The 23,470-nt window shown below is 50.4% G+C and overlaps 1 protein-coding gene across 2 annotated transcripts in view; it reads right to left on the bottom strand.

Moving 5' to 3' along the window:
* LOC140403364 (pancreatic secretory granule membrane major glycoprotein GP2-like) overlaps positions 1–23,470 on the bottom strand; it is a 144,258-nt gene that overhangs the window by 114,264 nt on the left and 6,524 nt on the right. For both annotated transcript variants that reach the window (XM_072491273.1, XM_072491272.1), the window contains exons 2-3: positions 23,090–23,138; positions 15,129–15,273 (exon numbers count right to left, since the gene is read on the bottom strand). In XM_072491273.1, the coding sequence (XP_072347374.1) occupies positions 15,129–15,273; positions 23,090–23,135 (191 nt within the window). In that variant the 5' untranslated portion in view covers positions 23,136–23,138. The remainder of the gene's footprint in view (positions 1–15,128; positions 15,274–23,089; positions 23,139–23,470) is intronic.

Genomic DNA, 23,470 nt, shown 5'->3' on the forward strand with positions numbered 1-23,470 from the left:
TCAGGAAGCCCCTGCCCACGACCCAGGACCCCCGAAACGGCAGAGACCCCGTGCGAGGACCTGAACGCGCTGCAAGGTATTCCCGCGCCCACAGAACGCCGGGACCCATCGAGACCGCAAACATGTCCCCCTAGCAACCCCTCTACCTCAACCAGCGCCCGGGACCCTGCCAGACGCGACCCCAGATACGTAACGAACGCCCTGGTCCCCGCCAGCGCCCTGGACCCCGCCAGACGCGACCACCTACCTTCCACAAGGTCAGACTTCTCCCATCGGATCCCAGGATCATCCAGCAGCAGCCGCCGACCGAGGAAGCGAGGGAAACGCGGCGGTCTGCAGGTTAGACTGAAGGAACGCGGTTTCAAGACCCCTCTCCCCAGCATACTCCTGGCAAACGTCCAAGCGATCGAAAACAAGCTGGATGAACTTTACGCCAGACGTACCTCTCAGAGGGAAGTAAGAGACCGCTGTGTGCTCTGTTTCACAGAGACATGGCTCACCCCTGCCTCACCGGACTGTGCCATACAACCTGACGGCTTCTCAATTCACCGGGCGGACCGCACGGCATCATCAGGCAAAGTGAAGGGTGGAGGGGTTTGCCTCCTCATCAGCTCCTCCTGGTGCTCGGATGTGGCGACTCTGGCGACCCACTGCTCCCAGACCTGGAATACCTGACCGTGAAGTGCCGCCCATATTATCTTCCACGTGAGTTCACTTCAGCCATTATCACAGCGGTCTACATCCCACCCCAGGCAGTAGTGAGGAAGGTGCTGGACGAACTATCCTCAGTAATAAACAACTACGAATCAGAACACCCGGAGGCCTTGTTCATCGTGGCCGGAGAGTTCAACAAGTCCAACCTCAAGAGTGTACTGCCAAAATTCCACCAGTACATCTCCTGTCCCACCAGGGGCGACAACACTCTTGACCACTGCTACTCAAAAATCAAGGGCGCCTACCGTTCCATCCCCCGACCGCACTTTGGGAAATCAGACCATAAGACGGTGCTCCTTCTCCCGGCATCCAAGCAGAATCTCAAGCGGGAGAATCCAGCTAAGAAGGTTGTGCAGTGCTGGTCCGAGGAGACAGAAGAGCTCTTACGTGACTGCTTAGAGACAGTGGACTGGTCCATATTTAAGAACTCAGCGACCAACTTAAATGAGTATGCCACCACTGTCACAGACTTCATCAGCAAACCTGTGGACGACTGCGTGCCAAAGAAAGCAGTACGTGCGTTCCCCAACCGGAAACCATGGCTCAATCGCGAGATTGACTCCCTACTGAAGGACAGATCTGAGGCGTTCAAGGCAGACGACCCTGACCTATACAAGAAATCCAGGCACGACCTCTGCAAAGCCATCCGAGATGCCAAGAAAGAATATCAAACCAAGCTAGAGTCACAGACAGACTCTCGGCGGTTGTGGCAAGGACTAAACAACATAACGGGCTACAAAGCGAAGCCGAACAGTATCTCTGGCAGCAGCGCACCCCTCCCTGATGAACTCAATGCATTCTATGCTCGGTTCGAGCAGGTAACCAACAATCCGCTGGCGAGTGCCCCAGCAGCCCATAACTCACCCATACCCACCATCACAGCTTCCAAAGTCAGATTGGCCTTCCTGAAAGTGAACCCTCGGAAGGCGACGGGCCCAGACGGGATCCCTGGTCGTGCACTCAGAGCCTGCGCGGACCAGCTGGCAGAGGTATTCACGGACATCTTTAACCTGTCCCTACTCCACTCCGAGGTCCCCACCTGCTTCAAGAAGACCACCATCATACCGGTACCAAAGAAGAACCAGGCAACGTGCCTCAATGACTACCGTCCAGTGGCCCTGACTTCAGTCGTAATGAAGTGCTTCGAGAGGTTGATCATGAAGCACATCACCTCCATACTCCCAGAACGCCTTGATCCACTGCAATTCGCATACCGCTGCAACCGGTCCACATCAGACACCATTTCCCTGGCCCTACACTCATCCCTAGAGCATCTCAAAAACAAGGACTCCTACATTAGACTCCTATTGATTGACTACAGCTCCGCCTTCAGCACCATAATCCCAGCCAAGCTCATATCAAAGCTCCAAAACCTAGGACTTGTCTCCCCACTCTGCAACTGGATCCTCGATTTTCTGACCAACAGACCACAATCAGTAAGAATGAACAACAACACCTCCTCCACAATAGTCCTCAACACCGGCGCCCCGCAAGGCTGCGTACTTAGTCCCCTACTCTACTCACTGTACACACACGACTGCGTGGCAAAACTTGGTTCCAACTCCATCTACAAGTTTGCTGACGATACGACCATAGTGGGCCGGATCTCGAATAACGATGAGTCCGAATACAGGAGGGAGATAGAGAACCTAGTGGAGTGGTGTAGCGACAACAATCTCTCCCTCAATGCCAGCAAAACTAAAGAGCTGGTAATTGTCTTCAGGAAGCAAAGTACTGTACACACCCGTCAGCATCAACGGGGCCGAGGTGGAGATGGTTAGTAGTTTCAAATTCCTAGGGGTGCACATCTCCAAAAATCTGTCCTGGTCCACCCACGTCGACGCTACCACCAAGAAAGCACAACAGCGCCTATACTTCCTCAGGAAACTAAGGAAATTCGGCATGTCCACATTGACTCTTACCAGCTTTTACAGATGCACCATAGAAAGCATCCTATCGGGCTGCATCACAGCCTGGTATGGCAACTGCTCGGCCCAGGACCGCAAGAAACTTCAGAGAGTCGTGAACACCGCCCAGTCCATCACACGAACCTGCCTCCCATCCATTGACTCCATCTACGCCTCCCGTTGCCTGGGGAAAGCAGGCAGCATAATCAAAGATCCCTCCCACCCGGCTTACTCACTCTTCCAACTTCTTCCATCGGGCAGGAGATACAGAAGTCTGAGAACACGCACGAACAGACTCAAAAACAGCTTCTTCCCCACTGTCACCAGACTCCTAAATGACCCTCTTATGGACTGACCTCATTAACACTACACCCTGTATGCTTCATCCGATGCCAGTGCTTGTGTAGTTACATTGGATATGTTGTGTTGCCCTATTATGTATTTTCTTTTATTCCCTTTTCTTCTCATGTCACATGATAAGAGGTCACAACTTTCTTAAAGGGACACTTACATGACAGGAGGCACAAAAGAAATTAATCCCAAGGAGGAGGAAACATGCTAAGGGGGAGGACGAGGCAACCATGGCGGACTAGAGAAGTCAAAGACAGCATGAAAGCAAAAGAAAAAACATACAAACTGGCGAGCATTCGTGGAAAGCCAGTGGATTGGGAAGCCTTTAAAAGTGAGCAGAGGACAACTAAAAAAGCAGTAAGGGGGGGGCGAAGATGAAATATGAGTGCAAGCTAGCTAGTAATATAAAAGAAGATTGCAAGAGTTTCTTTCAATATATAAAAGTTAAGGGAGAGGCAAGAATGAACATATAACTGGAAAATGAGGCTGGAGAATAATAGGAAACTGTCATGTGAGAGTACCCTTTAAGAAATGGGTGTTTAAGAAATGTACCTTTAAGAAATGGAGCTGCTCATGTTACTGCAGTGATGTCAGAGTGTGGGTGGGGCTAAGCTCTACTTCTGCTTTTTGGGTTTCAGTTGGAGAAAGCTTGGGTGTGTCTGTGAGCTGCACTGCTGTTGATCTCTGCCATCCAAAGACTATCTATGGATCATTTGGTGAATTCAGAAGAAGTATACATGTTTTCAGTCTTGAATGTAAACCCTGATGTGCTCCTGTTTGGAGGTTTGCTAAGTCTTTTGGATGGTAAAAGGGCAGCATACAGGTTATTTAGTGTTGTATTCTTTGGGGGGGTGTATTTGATTTACTGGTTGCTAAGATGTTCACTGTTTGTTGTAGAAAGGTTAACTTGAGTTCATAGAATAAACATTGTTTTGTTTTAAAAACCACTGGTCCATGTTCTGCTGTCCCACATCTGTAAAGTGAGCCGTGTGCTCCCCATACCACAATCTAGTAAAAGTTGTGGGTCAGGTGAACTCCATGATACACTTTGGGGTTCTCTGAACCCTGGCCCATAATAAAACAAAGAAATGGCAGACAAACTGAATAGTTTTGCATCAGTCTCCACAGTGGTAGACACCAGTGGGATGCCCGAACTCCAGGCGAACCAGGGGGCAGGGGTGAGTGTAGTGGCCATCACTAAGGAGAAGGTTCTGGGGAAACTGAAAGGTCTGAAGGTGGATAAACCACCTGGACCGGATGGACTACACCCCAGCGTTCTAAAGGAGATAGCGGAGGAGATTGTGGAGGCATTAGTGACGATCTTTCAGGAATCACTGGAGGCAGGGAGGGTCCCAGAGGACTGGAAAGTGGCTAATGTAACACCCCTGTTTAAGAAGGGAGGGAGGCAGAAGATGGGAAATTATAGGCCGGTTACCCTGACTTCGGTCATAAGTAAGATTTGAGAGTCCATTATTAAAGATGAGATTGCGGAGTACTTGGAAGTGCATGGTAAAATAGGACTGAGTCAGCATGGCTTCGTCAAAGGGAGATCATGTCTGACAAATCTGTTAGGGTTCTTTGAGAATAACAAGGAAGATAGAGAAAGGAGAACCAGTGGACATGGTCTATTTAGATTTCCAGAAGGTCGTTGACAATCATAGAATTTACAGTGCAGAAGGAGGCCATTCGGCCCATCAAGTCTGCACCAGCTCTTGGAAAGAGCACCCTACCCAAGGTCAACACCTCCACCCTATCCCCGTAACCCAGTAACCCCACCCAACACAAAGGGCAATTTTGGACACTAAGGGCAATTTATCATGGCCAATCTACCTAACCTGCACATCTTTGGACTGTGGGAGGAAACCGGAGCACCCGGAGGAAACCCACGCAGACACGGGGAGGATGTGCAGACTCCGCACAGACAGTGACCCAAGCCGGAATCGAACCTGGGACCCTGGAGCTGTGAAGCAGTTGTGCTATCCACAATGCTACCGTGCTGCCCATAGGTGCCATAGAGGAGTCTGTTAAATAAGTTAAGGTGCCATGGTTTTCAGGGCGAGAGACTGGCATGGATAGAGGATTGGCTGACTGGCAGAATGCAGAGAGTGGGGATAAAGGGGTCTTTTTCAGGATGGCAGCCGGTATCTAGTTATGTGCCTCAGGGGTCTGTGCTGGGACCACAACTTTTCACAATATACATTAATGATCTGGAGGAAGGAACTGAAGGTACTGTTGCTACGTTTGTAGATGATACAAAGATCTGTAGAATGAGGAAGCGGGGGGGGGGGGGGGGCGGGGGGGGGGGGGCTGCAGAAGGATTTGGACAGGCTAGGAGAGTGGGCAAAGAAGTGGCAGATGGAATACAATGTGGAAAAGTGTCAGGTTCTGCGTTTTGAAAGGAGGAATGGAGGCATAGACTATTTTCTAAATGGGGAAATGCTGAGGAAGCACAAAGGGACTTGGGAGTCCTTGTTCAAGATTCTCTTAAGGTTAACGTGCAGATTCAGTCGGCAGTTAGGAAGGCAAATGCAATGTTAGCATTCATGGCCAGAGGGCTACAATACAAGAGCAGGGTTGTACTTGTGAGGCTGGAAAAGGCTCTGGTCAGACCCCATTTGGAGTATTGGGAGCAGTTCTGGGCCCCGTACCCAAGGAAGGATGTGCTGGCCTTGGAAAGGGTCTAGAGGAGCTTCACAAGAATGATCCCAGGAATGAAGAGCTTGTCGTATGAGGAACGGTTGAGGACTCTGGGTCTGTTGGAGTTTAGGATGACGAGGGTGGATCTTATTGAAACTTACAGGATACTGCGAGGCCCGGATAGAGTGGATGTGGAGAGGATGTTTCCACTTAGAACAAAGAACAAAGAAAAGGACAGCACAGGAACAGGCCCTTCGGCCCTCCAAGCCTGTGCTGACCCTGCTGCTCGTCTAAACTAAAATCTTCCACATTCCTAGGTCCGTATCCCTCTATTCCCATCCTATTCATGTATTTGTCAAGATGCCCCTTAAATGTTACTATCGTCCCTGCTTCCACCACCTACTCCAGCAGCGAGTTCCAGGCACCCAATACCCTCTGTGTAAAAAACTTGCCTCGTACATCTCCTCGAAACCTTGCCCCTCGCACCTTAAACCTATGCCCCCTAGTAATTGACCCCTCTACCCTGGGGAAAAGCCTCTGACTATCCACTCTGTCTATGCCCCTCATAATTTTGTAGACCTCTATCAGGTTGCCCCTCAACCTCCTTCGTTCCAGTGAGAACAAACCGAGTTGATTCAACCGCTCCTCATAGCTAATGCCCTCCATACCAGGCAACATTCTGGTAATTCTCTTCTGCACCCTCTCTAAAGCCTTCTGGTAGTGTGGCAACCAGAATTGAACACTATACTCCAAGTGTGGCCTAACTAAGGTTCTATACAGCTGCAACATGACTTGCCATTTCTTGTAGGAAATGACTTGTAGGAAAAACTAGAACCAGAGGACACAATCTCAGACTAAAGGGACGATCCTTTAAAACTGAGATGAGGAGGAATTTCTTCAGCCAGAGGGTGGTGAATCTGTGGAACTCTTTGCCGCAGAAGGCTGTGGAGGCCAAATCACTGAGCGTCTTTAAGACAGAGATAGATAGGTTTTTGATCAGTAAGGGGATCAGGGGTTATGGGGAGAAGGCAGGAGAATGGGGATGAGAATATATCAGCCATGATTGAATGATGGAGCAGACCTGATGGGCTTAATTCTGCTCCTATATCTTATGGTCTTATGGTCTAATAACATTGATAAAAACAGGATGGAGAGACCAGTGTGACTAATTACAGACCACTCCGCCTAACGTCTGTGGTGGTTAAATTATGGGAAATAATTGTGTGAAATGATATAAATCATCGTCTAGGAAGACATAAATTAATCAAAGGGCGTCAGGACAGATTTGTTCAGGCTGAGTCCAGTTTGATTAAGGGCAGCACGGTGGCACAGTTAGCACTGCTGCCTCACAGCGCCAGGGACAATTCCTGCCTGTGGAGTTTGCCCATTCTCCCCGTGTGTGCGTGGGTTTCCTCCGGGTGCTCCGGTTTCCTCCCACAGCCCAAAGATGTGCAGGTTAGGTGGATTGGCTACGCTAAATTGCAGAGCCTTTGGCTTTGATCTTTATGTTCTGGTGAACTGCCAGAAGAATGGAGAGAGGCGAATGTTGTCCCTTGTTCAAGAAAGGGAATAGGTATAACCCTGGGAATTATAGGCTGGTTAGTCTCACTTCGGTCACAGGTAAATTATTGGAAATGGTCCTGAGGGATAGGATTTATGATCATTTGGAAAGATACAGCTCAATCCAGGATAGTCAGCACGGATTTGTGAGGGGTAAGTCTTGCCTCACAAGTTTGATTGTATTCTTTGAGGAGGTAACTAAGTGTGTAGATGAAGGTCGAGCAGTTGATGTCGTACACATGGATTTTAGTACGGCGTTTGATAAGGTGCCCCATGGTCGGCTCATGCAGCAAGGAGGCATGGCATAGAGGGAAATTTGGTTGATTGGATCAGTAACTGGCTATCACCGAGAAGACAGAGGGTGGTGGTAGATGGTAAATTTCCATCCTGGAGCCCAGTTACCAGCGGTGTACCACAGGGATCAGTGCTGGGTCCTCTGCTATTTGTGATTTTTATCAATGACTTGGATGATGGAGTTGAAGGAATTTGCTGATGACACCAAGATTGGTGGAGTAGTGGATGAGGTGGAGGGCTGTTGTAGGCTGCAGAGAGACATTGATAGGATGCAGAGCTGGGCTGAAAAGTGGCAGATGGAGTTTAACCCTGATAAGTGTGAGGTGATTCATTTTGGTCGGACAAATATGGATGCGGATTACAGGGTTAACGGCAGGGTTCTGAAGAATGTGGAGGAGCAGAGAGATCACGAAGTTCATGTCCATAGATCTCTGAAAGTTGCCACCCAAGTGGATAGAGCCGTGAAGAAAGTGTGTTAGCGTTTATTAACAGGGGGATTGAGTTTAAGAGCCGTGAGGTTCTGCTGCAACTGTACAAGACCTTGGTTAGACCATATTTGGAGTATTGTGTGCAGTTCTGGTCACCTCATTATAGGAAGGATGTGGAAGCATTGGAAAGGGTGCAAAGGAGATTTACCAGGATGCTGCCTGGATTGGAGGGTAGGTCTTATGAGGAAAGGTTGAGGGAGCTAGGGCTTTTCTCATTGGAGCGAAGGAGGATGAGAGATGACTTAATAGAGGTTTATAAGATGATGAGGGGGATAGATAGAGTGGACGTTCAGAGACTATTTCCTCGGGTGGATGTAGCTGTTACAAGGGGGCATAACTATAAGGTTCATGGTGGAAGACATAGGAGGGATATCAGAGGTAGGTTCTTTACTCAGAGAGTGGTTGGGGCGTGGAATGCACTCCCAGCTATGGTGGTGGACTCGGACACTTTAGGAACTTTCAAGCGGTTATTGGATCGGCATATGGAGTGCACTAGAATGATTGGGAGTAGGTTGATTTGATCTTAGTTTCAGACTAGTTCGGCACAACATTGTGGGCCGAAGGGCCTGTGCTGTGCTGTACAGTTCTATGTTCTATGTTCTATGCACGCAGACATTCCATGGGGTCCATGTTTCTTGCCATCGCGGACGCTCACTCAAAGTAGCGTAACGTGTACAACATGGCCTCGACGACATCCAGGGCCACGGTACAAAAGCTCGGGTGCTCGCTCAGCACCCGTGGGATCCCTGAGGTTCTGGTGACAGACAACGGGACGCCCTCCACGAGTGAGGAGTTTGCAAAAACGGAACACATCTGACATCAGAACCGTCCTTACCGCTCCTCATCCATCGGCCTGGCAGAAAGGGCGGTCCAAAAGGGACATAAAATAACGAACCACGAGCTCCATGAACACGGGACTGGCACGGTTCCTTTTTAACGACAGGGGTAGCCCATGAAGAACTGCTGTTGGGCTGAAGGCTTCGATCGGTTGAGCCTCATGTTACTGAACCTCGGTGTGAAAGTGGAGGTTCAGCAGGAGGCCCCGCAGTGACATCATTAACAGAGGACAGCAGGGCGGCAGTTTCACTCGGGGACACGGTCTCTGTTGTAACCTTGGAGACAAGGCGCTGACTCCCAGGTGTCGTGCTGGAGAGAACAGGACCGGCCTCCAACACGTTAGGATTCAGGGGAAAGTCCAGCGGAAGCATTTGGAAGAATGCGATCAGACTTGAGAACGTACAGAGATTATTAATGAGGATATTGCCATGGGCAGCACGGTGGCACAGTGGCTAGCACTGTCGCCTCACAGCTCCAGGGTCCCAGGTTCGATTCCCGCTTGGGTCACTGTCTGTGTGGAGTCTGCACGTTCTCCCCGTGTCTGCGTGGGTTTCCTCCGGGTGCTCCGGTTTCCTCCCACACGTCCCAAAAGACGTGCTGTTCGGTGAATTGGACATTCTGAATTCTCCCTGAGTACCTGAACAGGTGCCGGATTTTCACAGGGATTTTCACAGTGACACCATTGCAGTGTGTCAGCCTACTTGTGACAATAATAAAGATTGTATTTTATATTATTATGAATGAGAAACTGTAGTCAGGAGGAGAGATTGGATTGGCTGGAATTGTTGACCTTTCAACAGAGGCTAAGGGGGGATTTAAACTTTAAAAACTTACCTTGAAGAGTGACATCACAGCAAAGCAGTCACCTGATTGGCTGGTAGGGAAAGTGCTCCAATTAGCAGTAGCTGGGAGAAATTTAACTCTTCGTGTGTTGGTAAGCATTGTGATTGGTAAATAAACTCTTTATTCCTTTCGCTGATTCATTATTTGATATTATATTTGTAATCAGTTCAGGTAAAGTGTAAAAATGGCAGGAGATCCCAGACCCGTGTTATGCTCCTCGTGCTCAATGTGGGAGTTCAGGGATGCGGTCGATGCCCCTGACTCCTTCATGTGCGGGAAGTGTGTCCAGCTGCAGCTCCTGTTAGACCGCATGACGGCTCTGGAGCTGTGGATGGACTCACTTTGGAGCATCCGCGATGCTGAGGAGGTCGTGGATAGCACGTTCAGTGAGTTGGTCACACCGCAGATTAGGATTGGTGAGGGAGACAGGGAATGGGTGTTCAAAAGGCAGAGAAAGAGCAGGAAGGCAGTGCAGGTGTCCCCTGCGATCATCTCCCTCCAAAACAGGTATACCGTTTTGGATACTGTTGGGGGAGATGACTCACCAGGGGAAGGCAGTAGTAGCCAGGCTCATGGCAGCGTGGCTGGCTCTGCTGCACAGAAGGGCGGGGTAAAGACTGGCAGGGCTATAGTAATAGGGGATTCAATCGTAAGGGGAGTAGACAGGCGATTCTGTGGTCGAAAACGAGACTCCCGAATGGTATGTTGCCTCCCGGGTGCACGGGTCAGGGATGTCTCAGATCGGCTGCAGGACATACTGAAGAGGGAGGGTTAACAGCCAGTTGTCATGGTGCATATAGGCACCAATGATAGAGGTAAAAAACGGGATGAGGTCCTGCAATCAGAATTTAGGGAGTTAGGAGATAAGTTAAAAAGTAGGACCTCAAAGATAGTAATCTCAGGATTGCTACCAGTGGTACGAGACAGTCAGAGTAGAAATTCAAGAATAGTCAGAATGAATACGTGGCTTGAGAGATGGTGCAGGAGGGAGGGGTTCAGATTTTTGGGACATTGGAACCGGTTCTGGGGGCGGTGGGACCATTACAAATCAGATGGTCTACACCTGGGCAGGAGTGGAACCAATGTCCTAGGGGGTGCTTTTGCTAACACTGTTGGGGAGGTTTTAAACTAATGTGGCAGGGGGATGGGAATGAGATTAGGAAGTTAGAGGTCAGTAAAGAGGCAGCAACTAAAGCCAGTAAGGTACTAGATAATAAACTCAATGTGACTAAGGGGAAGAGTAGACAGGGAAGAGATGATGAACGCAAAGGGACAGGTGGTCTGAGGTGCAATTGTTTCAATGCGAGAAGTGTAGCAGGTAAGGCAGATGAACTTAGGGCTTGGATTAGTACCTGGGAATATGATGTTATTGGTATTACGGAGACTTGGTTGAGGGAAGAGCAAGACTGGCAACTAAATATCCCAGGGTATAGATGCTTCAGGAGGAATTGAGAGGGAGCTAAAAGGAGTGGAGGAGTTGCATTACTGGTCAGAGATGATATCACAGCTGTGGTTAAGGAGGGCACGATGGAGGATTCGAGCACTGAGGCAATATGGGTAGAGCTAAGAAATAGGAAGGGTGCAGTAACATTGTTGGGACTTTACTACAGACTTCCCAAAAGCGAGCGTTAAGTAGAGGTACAAATATGTGGACAGATTATACAAACATATAGGAGCAATAGGGTGGTCGTGATGTTAACTTCCCCAACATGTAGTGTTGGTGGCGTAGATGGAGCAGAATTTGTAAGAAGCATCCAGGAGAGTTTTTTAGAGCAGTATGTAAATAGTCCAACTCGGGAAGGGGCCGTACTGGACCTGGTATTGGGGCATGATCCCGGCCAGGTGGTTGAAGTTTCAGTCGGTGATTACTTTGGGAATAGCGATCACAACTCAGTAAATTTTAGAATATTCATGGACAAAGACGCGAGTGGTCCTAAAGGAAGAGTGCTAAATTGGGGAAAGGCCAAGTATAACAAAATTCGGCAGGAGCAAGGGAATGTGGATTGGGAGCAGCTGTTTCAGTGGAAATCCACATTTGAAATGTGGGAGTCTTTTAAGGAAAGGTTGATTAGAGTGCAGGACAGACATGTCCCTGTGAAAATGAGGGATACAAATGGCAGGATTAGGGAACCATGGATGACGGGTGGAATTGTGAGACTAGCTAAGATGAAAAAGGAAGCATACATAAGATCCAGGCGACTTAAATCTGATGAAGCTTTGGAGGAATATCGGGAAAGTAGGACAAATCTCAAACGCGCCATAAAGAGGGCTAAAAGGGGTCATGAAATATCTTTGGCTAACAGGGTTAAGGAAAATCCCAAAGCATTTTATTTATATAAGGAGCAACACGGCAACTAGAGAAAGGATTGGCCCACTCAAAGACAAAAGAGGGAATTTATGCGTGGAGTCAGAGGAAATGGGTGAGATTCTTAATGAGTACTTTACATCGGTATTCACCAAGGAGTGGGGCATAGAACATAGAACATAGAAAATACAGCACAGAACAGGCCCTTCGGCCCACGATGTTGTGCCGAACCTTTGTCCTAGATTAATCATAGATTATCATTGAATTTGCAGTGCAGAAGGAGGCCATTCGGCCCTTTGAATCTGCACCAGCTCTTGGAAAGAGCACCCTACCCAAACTCAACACCTCCACCCAACACCAAGGGCATGACGGATGTTGAGGATACTCTAGGTCATGTTGGCATAAGGAAGGGGGAAGTTTTGGGCATTCTAAAAGGCATTTAGGTGGACAAGTCCCCAGGTCCGGATGGGATCTATCCCGGGTTACTGAGGGCAGCGAGGGACAAAATAGCTGGGGCCTTAACAGATATCTTTGCAGCATCCTTGAGCACGGGTGAGGTCCCGGAGGACTGGAGAATTGCTAATGGTGTCCCTTTCTTTAAGAAGGGTAGCAGGGATAATCCAGGGAATTATAGACCTGTGAGCTTGACGTCAGTGGTAGGCAAACTGTTGGAGAAGAATCTGAGTATAGGATCTATTCACATTTGGAAGAAAATAGACTTATCAGTGTTAGGCAACATGGTTTTGTGCAGGGAAGGTCATGTCTTACAAACCTAATAGAATTCTTTGAGGAAGTGACAAAGTTAATTGATGAGGGAAAGGCAGTAGATGTCATATACATGGACTTCAGTAAGGCGTTTGATAAAGTTTCCCATGGCAGGTTGATGGAATAAGTGAAGTTGTATGGGGTTCAGAGTGTACTAGCTAGATGGATAAAGAACTGGCTGGGCAACAGGAGACAGAGAGTAGTGGCGGAAGGGAGTGTCTCAAAATGGAGAAAGGTGACTAGTGGTGTTCCACAGGGATCCGTGCTCGGACCACTGTTGTTTGTCATTTCCATAAATGATCTGGACGAAGGTATAGGTGGTCTGATTAGCAAGTTTGCAGATGATACTAAGATTGGTGGAGTTGCAGATAGCGAGGAGGACTGTCAGAGAATACAGCAAAATATAGATAGATTGGAGAGTTGGGCAGAGAAATGGCAGATGGAGTTCAATCCAGGCAAATGCGAGGTGATGCATTTTGGAAGATCGAATTCAAGAGCGGACTATACGGTCAATGGAAGAGTCCTGGGGAAAATTGATGTACAGAGAGATCTGGGAGTTCAGGTCCATTGTACCCTGAAGGTGGCAACGCAGGTCGATAGAGTGGTCAAGAAGGCATACAGCATGCTTGCCTTCATCGGACGGGGTATTGAGTACAAGAGTCGGCAGGTCACGTTACAGTTGTATAGGACTTTGGTTAGGCCACATTTGGAATACTGCGTGCAGTTCTGGTCACCACATTACCAGAAGGATGTGGATGCTTTAGAGAGGGTGCAGAGGAGGTTCCCCAGGATGTTGCCTGGTATGGAGGGTGCAAGCTATGAAGAAAGGTTGAGTAGATTAGGATTGTTTTCATTGGAAAGACGGAGGTTGAGGGGGGACCTGATTGAGGTCTACAAAATTATGAGAGGTATGGGCAGGGTGGATAGCAACAAGCTTTTTCCAAGAGTGGGGGTGTCAATTACAAGGGGTCACGATTTCAAGGTGAGAGGGGGAAAGTTTAAGGGAGATGTGCGTGGCAAGTTTTTTACGCAGAGGGTGGTGGGTGCCTGGAACGCTTTGCCAGCGGAGGTGGTAGAGGCGGGCACGATAGCATCATTTAAGATGCATCTAGACAGATATATGAATGGGAGGGGAACAGAGGGAAGTAGATCCTTGGAAAATAGGTGACAGGTTTAGATAAAGGATCTGGATCGGCGCAGGCTCGGAGGGCCGAAGGGCCTGTTCCTGTGCTGTAATTTTCTTTGTATTGTTCTTCTTAATTGTGATGTCTAAAATGGGGAGGAATCTGGAGCGAGTGGATTAGGAAGAACCAGTTTCAATTGGCAGAGAGGTCAATAACCAGGAGCAAAGATTGAAAATAATTGTTGGCAGATTGATGGGGGGATGAGGAGGAATCTTTTCACCCACAGGGCGGTGTGAACCGTCTGACAGAGCCAGAAGGGGGCGCTCTGCTTTGTCAACCAGCATGGATACAATGGATCGAATGGCCTCGTTCTGCACCCTAAGTCTTTCCACGTTCACAAATATTTCCCCCCATCCCAGCAATGCCTTTCCTCTCTGTCTCAGTGCTACCTTACTGGGAATCTCCCATTATTCCCCATGTTTCCCACTCTGTAGAATCTGCGGGCGAGATTCTCCACTCCCGCCACTTGGGAGAATCGCCTGGGCCGCCAAAAATTTTCGGGACGCCGGTCCGACGCCCTCCCGCGATTCTCCCAAGCGGCGGGAACGGCCTGGTCGAGTTTCGCGGGCCGCAGGCCGGAGAATCGCCGGAGACACCCAAAATGGCGATTCTCCGGCACCCCCGCTATTCTCAGGCCCGGATTGGCCGAGCGGCCAGGCCAAAACGGCGGGTTCCCCCTGGCGCCGTCCACACCTGGTCGCTGCCGTCGTGAGCGGTGCGTGAACGCTGGGGGGTCGGCCTGCGGGGTGGTGGGGGTGGGGGGGGGGGGGGGGATCCTGCACCGGGGGGTACCTGAAATGTGGGGTGGCCCGCGATCGGTGCCCACCGATCGTCGTGCTGTCCTCTCTGAAGGAGGACCTCCTTCCTTCCGCAGCCCTGCAAGATCCATCCCCCATCTTCTTGCGGGGCGGACTGAGAGAGAACGTCAACCGCGCATGCGCGGGTGACGCCAGTTATGCGGCGCCGCCTTTACGCGGGCGACAAGGCCTGGCGCGGGTAGATGACGCGGCCCCGATCCTGGCCCATTGTCAGGGCCTGAATCGGTCGGGATCGGGGCCGTTTCGCGGCGTCGTGAACCTCGACGGCGATCACAACGGCGCGGCCACTTCGGCGCGGGAGTGGAGAGTCCCGCTCTACATCTTCCCTTTCCCAGGATTCACTCCCAGCCCCATTGCTCCGAATAATGATCCCAGTTTCTCTGAAGTTTCACTGATGAGTTTAATTGAGTTTCCCGTGGACTTACCCGTTGAATCTGTACCATCCAGTGAGAAGGTTGTTGTCACATTGAAAACTAGAACAGTCAGTGTTAGCACAGTTTGTGCTCCTCCATGGCTGCTCCAGGACCTTGTGATTCACACACGGGTCGGCAGACAGGAAATGGCAGCAATCTGTTGATTGTAAAGATAAAGTTTAGGAAATGTTCCACACTGACTCGTCTCCATTGAAACATTAAAAACCTCCCTTTCACCCACTGCTCTGCTATCAAATCCCTGAAATGAAAGCGGGAATCTCTGCTCCTTCCCGAGACCAGTACCCGGAACCCCCCACCCTCACCCCCGACCCCCAGCTCCAACAAATTGCAGACTCCTTTCATTCTTTCAACCTGAAAACCTCAACTCCTTGTTCCACTAAATTTCCCACCCAAGATTCCTCGATACTTTCCAGGATCTTTACCTCACTTCCCCTGGGAATCTCCCGATATTCCCCATGTTTCACTCTGTCGGATCCACAGCCTCCCTTTCCCTGGATTTAATCCCTGGCCCATTGGTCTGACTAATGATCAGGATGTGCTGACATCATTCCAAATCCACTGGGATTCTCCTCAGTGAAAGCGGATCTCAGACACGGCTGTGATCCCGTGTCCCACACAAACAGGGTAGATGTCAGGAGAGGCCTCTTCCGGGATTTACCCAGCTCACAAAACCTCACAAGATCTAACGGGATCTGGCGAAACATCACCATCTGCATCCCGCCCATTGTGGGCAGGATGAGTATTTGTCAAGTCAGCATATTAGTGAGGCAGCTAACCTCCGTCGAATATGCAGCTCACCTGATCTATCGAGGCTTTAGGATGTAACCTCCCCGCCTTGGATCCTTAGACAAGTGCAGCTCAGTCCAGGGCCGACTCAGAGGGTCCAAAGATCGGCCTCCATTTTAAAATGACGTCGCGATCTCCTCTTACACTGAGGAGTTCTGGCGAGCGGAGTTCTTCCGTGTCGGAAAAGGGATTAAGTTCGGCCTCGGTGGGGTGTTCTCACTGAGGCCCTGGATTACAGCAGAGTCCCGGTCGATAGCGTGGTCTTTCTCAGCGCTGTGAGCGCCGGAATGCACTCGTAAACGTGCCAAAAGCTCCCTCCCTCCAGGGCCCTGTCCCCCTAATCCCACCGAACCGGCACAACTTGGGTCTGTGGGAGCAAACCGGAGATTGGCTAATTGAGTTTACTCCAGGTTGAGTTAGAAAGATTAATTTTCATTACAGAGGATGCTGGGTAAACTCAGCAGGTCTGGCAGCACCTGTGGACAGAGGAGCAGAGGGTGAGATTTAGTGGCCAATCGCACGCGACTTGGTGTCAGGACGAGGCTGTTGAATCTCCAGAAATACGCAACGGTCAAAATGTCTTGTGAGATTCAAGCGAGCCTCGGCAGGCATCATGATCTGGATCTCACCCCCACTGGCTGATTTCAATGCCCAGATGCCGGATTCTCCCGGTGCCCAGGGAAAGGCCGTGACCGGGATACCTCGCCAGGGTGCCGTTAGTCCTGGCCCACACACGCATGGAGCACACGTAATGACTCCTGAGGGGATGGGGGGGAGGAGAATTTCCCAGGGTGATCGGGGAAAGGACAAGGTGGCATTGCCAGGGTTCTTGGGTGGCACTCTCCGGCCGACCCCTCCCTCCACCCAGACCCTCCCTCCCAAAACACTCCCTCTGAACCCCTCCCTCCCCTCAAACGTCTCCTGAACGACCTCACCCCCTCCACCACCTTGCCTCCCTCGAGCTCCTCCTTCCACTGCCTCAACTCCCTCCAACACCTAACCTCCCTCCAGCACCTCACCCACCTCCAATACCTCACCTCCCTCCAACACCTCAACTCCCTCCAACACCTCAGCTCCCTCCAACACCTCACCTCCCTCCAACACCTCAACTCCCTCCAACACCTCAGCTCCCTCCAACACCTCAGCTCCCTCCAGCTCATCACCCACCTCCAACACCTCACTTCCCTCCAGCACCTCACCCACCTCCAACAGCTCACCTCCCTCCAACACCTCACCTCCCTCCAACACCTCAGCTCCCTCCAACACCTCACCTCCCTCCAGCTCCTCACCTCCCTCCAAAACCTCAACTTCCTCCAACACCTAACCTCCCTCCAACACCTCACCTCCCTCCAGCTCCTCACCCACCTCCAACACCACACTTCCCTCCAACACCTCACCTCCCTCCAACACCTCACTTGCCTCCAGCACTTCACCTCCCTCCAAAACCTCAACTTCCTCCAACAACTAACCTACCTCCAACACCTCACCTCCCTCCAGCTCCTCACCCACCTCCAACACCTCACTTCCCTCCAGCACCTCACCTCCCTCCAACACCTCACCTCCCTCCAACACCTCACCTCCCTCCAACACCTCAACTCCCTCCAGCTCCTCACCCACCTCCAACACATCAGCTCCCTCCAACACCTTACCTCCCTCCAACACCTCACCTCCCTCCAGCTCCTCACCTCCCTCCAGCTACTCACCTCCCTCCAACACCTCACCTCCCTCCAACACCTCACCTCCCTACAATACCTCACCTCCCTCCAATTGGTCACCTCCCTCCAACACCTCACCTCCCTCCAGCGCCTCACCTCCCTCGAACACCTCACCTCCCTACAATACCTCACCTCCCTCCAGTTGGTCACCTCCCTCCAACACCTCACCTCCCTCCAGCGCCTCACCTCTCTCCAACACCTTACCTCCCTACAATTCCTCACCTCCCTCCAGCTCCTCACCTCCCTCCAGCTCCTCACCTCCCTCCAATGCCTTACCTCCCTCCAGCTCCTCACCTCCCTCCAACACCTCACCTCCCTCCAACACCTCACCTCCCTCCAGCTCCTCACCCACCTCCAACACCTCACCTCCCTCCAACACCTCACCTCCGTCCAACACCTCACCTCCCTCCAGCTCCTCACCAACCTCCAACACCTCACCTCCCTCCAACACCTCACCTCCCTCCAACACCTCACCTCCCTCCAGCGCCTCACCAACCTCCAACACCTTACCTCCCTCCAACACCTCACCTCCCTCCAGCGCCTCACCTCCCTCGAACACCTCACCTCCCTACAATACCTCACCTCCCTCCAGTTGGTCACCTCCCTCCAACACCTCACCTCCCTCCAGCGCCTCACCTCCCTCCAGCTCCTCACCTCCCTCCAATGCCTTACCTCCCTCCAGCTCCTCACCTGCCTCCAACACCTCACCTCCCTCCGACACCTCACCTCCCTCCAGCTCCTCACCCACCTCCAACACCTCACCTCCCTCCAACACGTCACCTCCATCCAACACCTCACCTCCCTCCAGCTCCTCACCCACCTCCAACACCTCACCTCCCTCCAACACCTCACCTCCCTCCAACACCTCACCTCCCTCCAGCACCTCACCTCCCTCGAACACCTCACCTCCCTACAATACCTCACCTCCCTCCAGTTGGTCACCTCCCTCCAACACCTCTCCTCCCTCCAGCGCCTCACCTCTCTCCAACACCTTACCTCCCTACAATATCTCACCTCCCTCCAGCTCCTCACCTCCCTCCAGCTCCTCACCTCCCTCCAATGCCTTACCTCCCTCCAGCTCCTCACCTCCCTCCAACACCTCACCTCCCTCCAACACCTCACCTCCCTCCAGCTCCTCACCCACCTCCAACACCTCACCTCCCTCCAACACCTTACCTCCCTCCAACACCTCACCTCCCTCAAACACCTCACCGCCCTCCAGCTCCTCACCTCCCTCCAACACCTCACCTCCCTCCAACACCTCACCTGCCTCCAGCTCCTCACCTCCCTCCAGCTCCTCACCTCCCTCCAGCTCCTCACCTCCCTCCAGCGCCTCACCTCCCTCCAGCTCCTCATCTCCCTCCAGCGCACCCATATCTTGGAGTAACTCATCTGTGCAGAAGTCTTGAATCAGCAATAAACCCTTCAAACTCCACCGCACAACTCCCTGCAGACTTCAGCCTTTTCGATGGCTGGAGAATAGCCAATATTGCCCCTTTGCTTAAGAATGGACCCTGCACATCTTTGGAAACACGTGTCTGTGTGGGTTTCCTCCGGGTGCCCCGGTTTCCTCCCACAGTCCAAAGATGTGCAGGTTAGGTGGATTGGCCACTAAATTGCCTTTAGTGTCCAAAAAGGTTAGGAGGGGTTTCTGGGTTATGGGAATAGGGTGGAAGTGAGGGCTTAAGTGCGGTGATCTTTCCAAAGGCCGGTGCAGACTTGATGGGCCAAATGGCCTCCTTCTGCGCTGTAAATCCTCTGATCCATGTAATGGAACCAGGGATAATCCTGGTAATTATAGGCCGGAGGGCTAAAGGCTGTCAGGGCTAAAAGGCTGGGAACAGACGAAGCCTGCGTGGAATATAAGGAAAGTAGGAAGGAACTTAAGCAAGGAGTCAGGAGGGCTAGAAGGGGTCACGAAAAGTCATTAGCAAATAGGGTTAAGGAAAATCCCAAGGATTTTTACACGTACATAAAAAGCAAGAGGGTAGCCAGGGAAAGGGTTGGCCCACTGAAGGATAGGCAAGGGAATCTATGTGTGGAACCAGAGGAAATGGGTGAGGTACTAAATGAATACTTTGCATCAGTATTCACCAAAGAGAAGAAATTAGTAGATGTTGAGTCTGGAGAAGGGTGTGTAGATAGCCTGGGTCACATTGAGATCCAAAAAGAAGAGGTGTTGGGTAGATAAGTCCCCAGGGCCTGATGGGATCTACCCGAGAATACTGAAGGAGGCTGGAGAGGAAATTGCTGAGGCCTTGACAGAAATCTTTGGATCCTCGCTGTCTTCAGGGGATGTCCCGGAGGACTGGAGAATAGCCAATGTTGTTCCTCTGTTTAAGAAGGGTAGCAAGGATAATCCCGGGAACTACAGGCCGGTGAGCCTTACTTCAGTGGTAGGGAAATTACTGGAGAGAATTCTTCGAGACAGGATCTACTCCCATTTGGAAGCAAATAGACGTATTAGTGAGAGGCAGCACGGTTTTGTGAAGGGAAGGTCGTGTCTCACCAACTTGATCGAGTTTTTCGAGGAGGTCACTAAGATGATTGATGCAGGTAGGGCAGTGGATGTTGTCTATATGGACTTCAGTAAGGCCTTTGACAAGGCCCCTCATGGTAGACTAGTACAAAAGGTGAAGTCACACGGGATCAGGGGTGAGCTGGCAAGGTGGATACAGAACTGGCTAGGCCATAGAAGGCAGAGAGTAGCAATGGAAGGATGCTTTTCTAATTGGAGGGCTGTGACCAGTGGTGTTCCACAGGGATCAGTGCTGGGACCTTTGCTCTTTGGAGTATATATAAATGATTTGGAGGAAAATATAACTGGTCTGATTAGTAAGTTTGCAGACGACACAAAGGTTGGTGGAATTGCGGATAGCGATGAGGACTGTCGGAGGATACAGCAGGATTTAGATTGTTTGGAGACTTGGGCGGAGAGATGGCAGATGGAGTTTAATCCGGACAAATGTGAGGTAATGCATTTTGGAAGGTCTAATGCAGGTAGGGAATATACAGTGAATGGTAGAACCCTCAAGAGTATTGAAAGTCAAAGAGATCTAGGAGTACAGGTCCACAGATCATTGAGAAGGTAGTCAAGAAGGCATACGGCATGCTTGCCTTCATTGGCCGGGGCATTGAGTATAAGAATTGGCAAGTCATGTTGCAGCTGTATAGAATCTTAGTTAGGCCACACTTGGAGTATAGTGTTCAATTCTGGTCGCCACACTACCAGAAGGATGTGGAGGCTTTAGAGAGGGTGCAGAAGAGATTTACCAGAATGTTGCCTGGTATGGAGGGCATTAGCTATGAGGAGCGGTTGAATAAACTCGGTTTGTTCTCACAGGAACGAAGGAGGTTGAGGGGAGACCTGATAGAGGTATACAAAATTATGAGGGGCATGGACAGAGTGGATAAGTCCTAGGGGGCATAGGTTTAAGGTGAGAGGGGCAAGGTTTAGAGTAGATGTACGAGGCAAGTTTTTTACGCAGAGTGTAGTGTAGTGTAGTGCCTGGAACTCGCTACCGGAGGAGGTGGTGGAAGCAGGGACGATAGTGACATTTAAGGGGCATCTTGACAAATACATGAATAGGATGGGAATAGAGGGATACGGACCCAGGAAGTGTAGAAGATTGTAGTTTAGTCGGGCAGCATGGTCGGCACGGGCTTGGAGGGCCGAAGGGCCTATTCCTGTGCTGTACGTTTCTTTGTTCTTTGTTCTTTGTAATACAGATAGATTGGAGAGTTGGGCAGGGAAATGGCAGATAGAGTTCAATCTGGACAAATGCGAGGTGATGCATTTTGGAAGATCAAATTCAAGTGTGAATTGTACAGTAAATGGCAGAACCTTAGTAGCATTGACATACAGAGGGATCTGGGCATTCAGGTCCATAGTTCCATGAAAGTGGCAATACAGGTGGATCACATGGGCAAGAAAGGATATGGCATGCTTGTCTTCATCGGCCTTCTTTGAGTACAAGAGTTATCAGGTGATGTTACAGTTGTATAAAACTTTAGTTAGGCCACATTTGGGATATTGCGTGCAATTCTGGTCACCACACTACCAGAAGGACGTGGATCCTGTGGAGAGGGTGCAAAGAAGGTTTACCCAGAATGTTGCCTATTAGCTATCAGGTGCCATCAGGAATAAACTCGGATTATTTTCGTTGGAAAGACAGAGGCTGTGGAGACACCTGATTGAGGTCAACAAACTATCGAGAGGTATAGACAGGGTGAATAGTCGGAAGCTTTGTCCCAGGCTGGAAGACTCAATGACAGGGGGCACAGGTTCCAGGTGAGAAGGGATCAGTTCAGGGGCGATGTGCGATGTGCGGGGAAAGGGTGGTCGATGCCTGGAATGCGTTGCCAGTGGAGGTGTGGACGCAGGCACGATGGTAACATTTAAGATGTACTTCGATATAGGCAGCGCGGTAGCGCAGTGGGTTAGCTCTGCTGCCTCACGGCTCCGAGGTCCCAGGTTCGATCCTGGCACGTGGTCACTGTCTGTGTGAAGTTTGCACATTCTCCCCGTGTTTGCGTGGGTTTCGCCCCGCAACTCAAAGATGTGCAGGCTAGGTGGATTGGCCACGCTAAATTGCCCCTTAATTGGGAAAAAAAAAGAACTGGGTACACTAAATTAAAAAAAAAAAACATGTATTTCGATATTCACTTGAATAGGCGGGAATGGAGGCCACAGATCATTTGGACAATATGTAGTCGGTCTAAATAAGGAATCTGGATTGGTGCAGGCTTGGTGGGCCGAAGGGCCTGGTCCAGGCTGTTCTTTGTTCTCCCTCCTGCTCCCAACCTACCTCCTGTATGTCACCTCCACCCAGCTCCTCATCTCCCTCCAGTGCCATGCTTCCCTCCAGCAGCTCACCACCCTCCAGTGCCCAATATTCCTCCAGGGTCTCAACTCCCTCCACTACCTCAAATTCCTTCAGCACCTCTCCTCCCTCCAAAGCCTCACTTGCCTCCAGGGCCTCACTTCTCTCCAGTGCCTCAATTATTTCTAATGCCTCACCTCCCCAGGCAAATTCTCGAACTGAGGTAATTGTGCAAACTTTCCCAATTATCCACAAAATCAAATCATCCCAGACCACTCATTATCTCCTCTTGCTGTATAATCCAGATGCCTGAGCCTCAAATGTCACCCATCCACCCCATCACATCATCCACACCCGTCACCCAATCAGTGAAGGCCACAACCTCATCCCAACATTCCAAGCTGGGAACTGTCTTCCCGAAAGCTCTCAGTCTCTCCACCTTCCTCTCGTCCCGAACTCCCTCCTAAATACACACCCTTCAATAAAACCTCTCCAAAAAACAACTTCTCTCTTTCAAACCAATTCTTTGGTCAGGAAGAACCTCTCGAGGTTTTGAGGGGAAGATACTGAACGTGGACAATTGTATTTGTTGTACAATGGCCGACCGTCCTGAATGAATGTTACTCACTCAGACATCCCAGAATCAGCAACAACGTCTTCATCTCACTCGGCATATCCTGCAAAGGAAAAGAGACAATCCGTATGGGAGAGAATTCCGGCAATGGGAAAATTAGAGAGAATGTTAAATTGTGGGTGGGATAGTAAACATTGAGTTTATCTACCTATAGTGAGTGAAGTCTCTCTCTCTGGGAGTGGGATAGTAAACATTGAGTTTATCTATCTATAGTGAGTGAAGTCTCTCTGGGAGTGGGATAGTAAACATTGAGTTTATCTATCTATAGTGAGTGAAGTCTCTCTCTGGGAGTGGGATAGTAAACATTGAGTTTATCTATCTATAGTGAGTGAAGTCTCTCTGGGAGTGGGATAGTAAACATTGAGTTTATCTACC

The sequence above is a fragment of the Scyliorhinus torazame genome, chromosome 27, assembly GCF_047496885.1.
Source record: "Scyliorhinus torazame isolate Kashiwa2021f chromosome 27, sScyTor2.1, whole genome shotgun sequence".
NCBI classification, from domain to species: domain Eukaryota; kingdom Metazoa; phylum Chordata; class Chondrichthyes; order Carcharhiniformes; family Scyliorhinidae; genus Scyliorhinus; species Scyliorhinus torazame.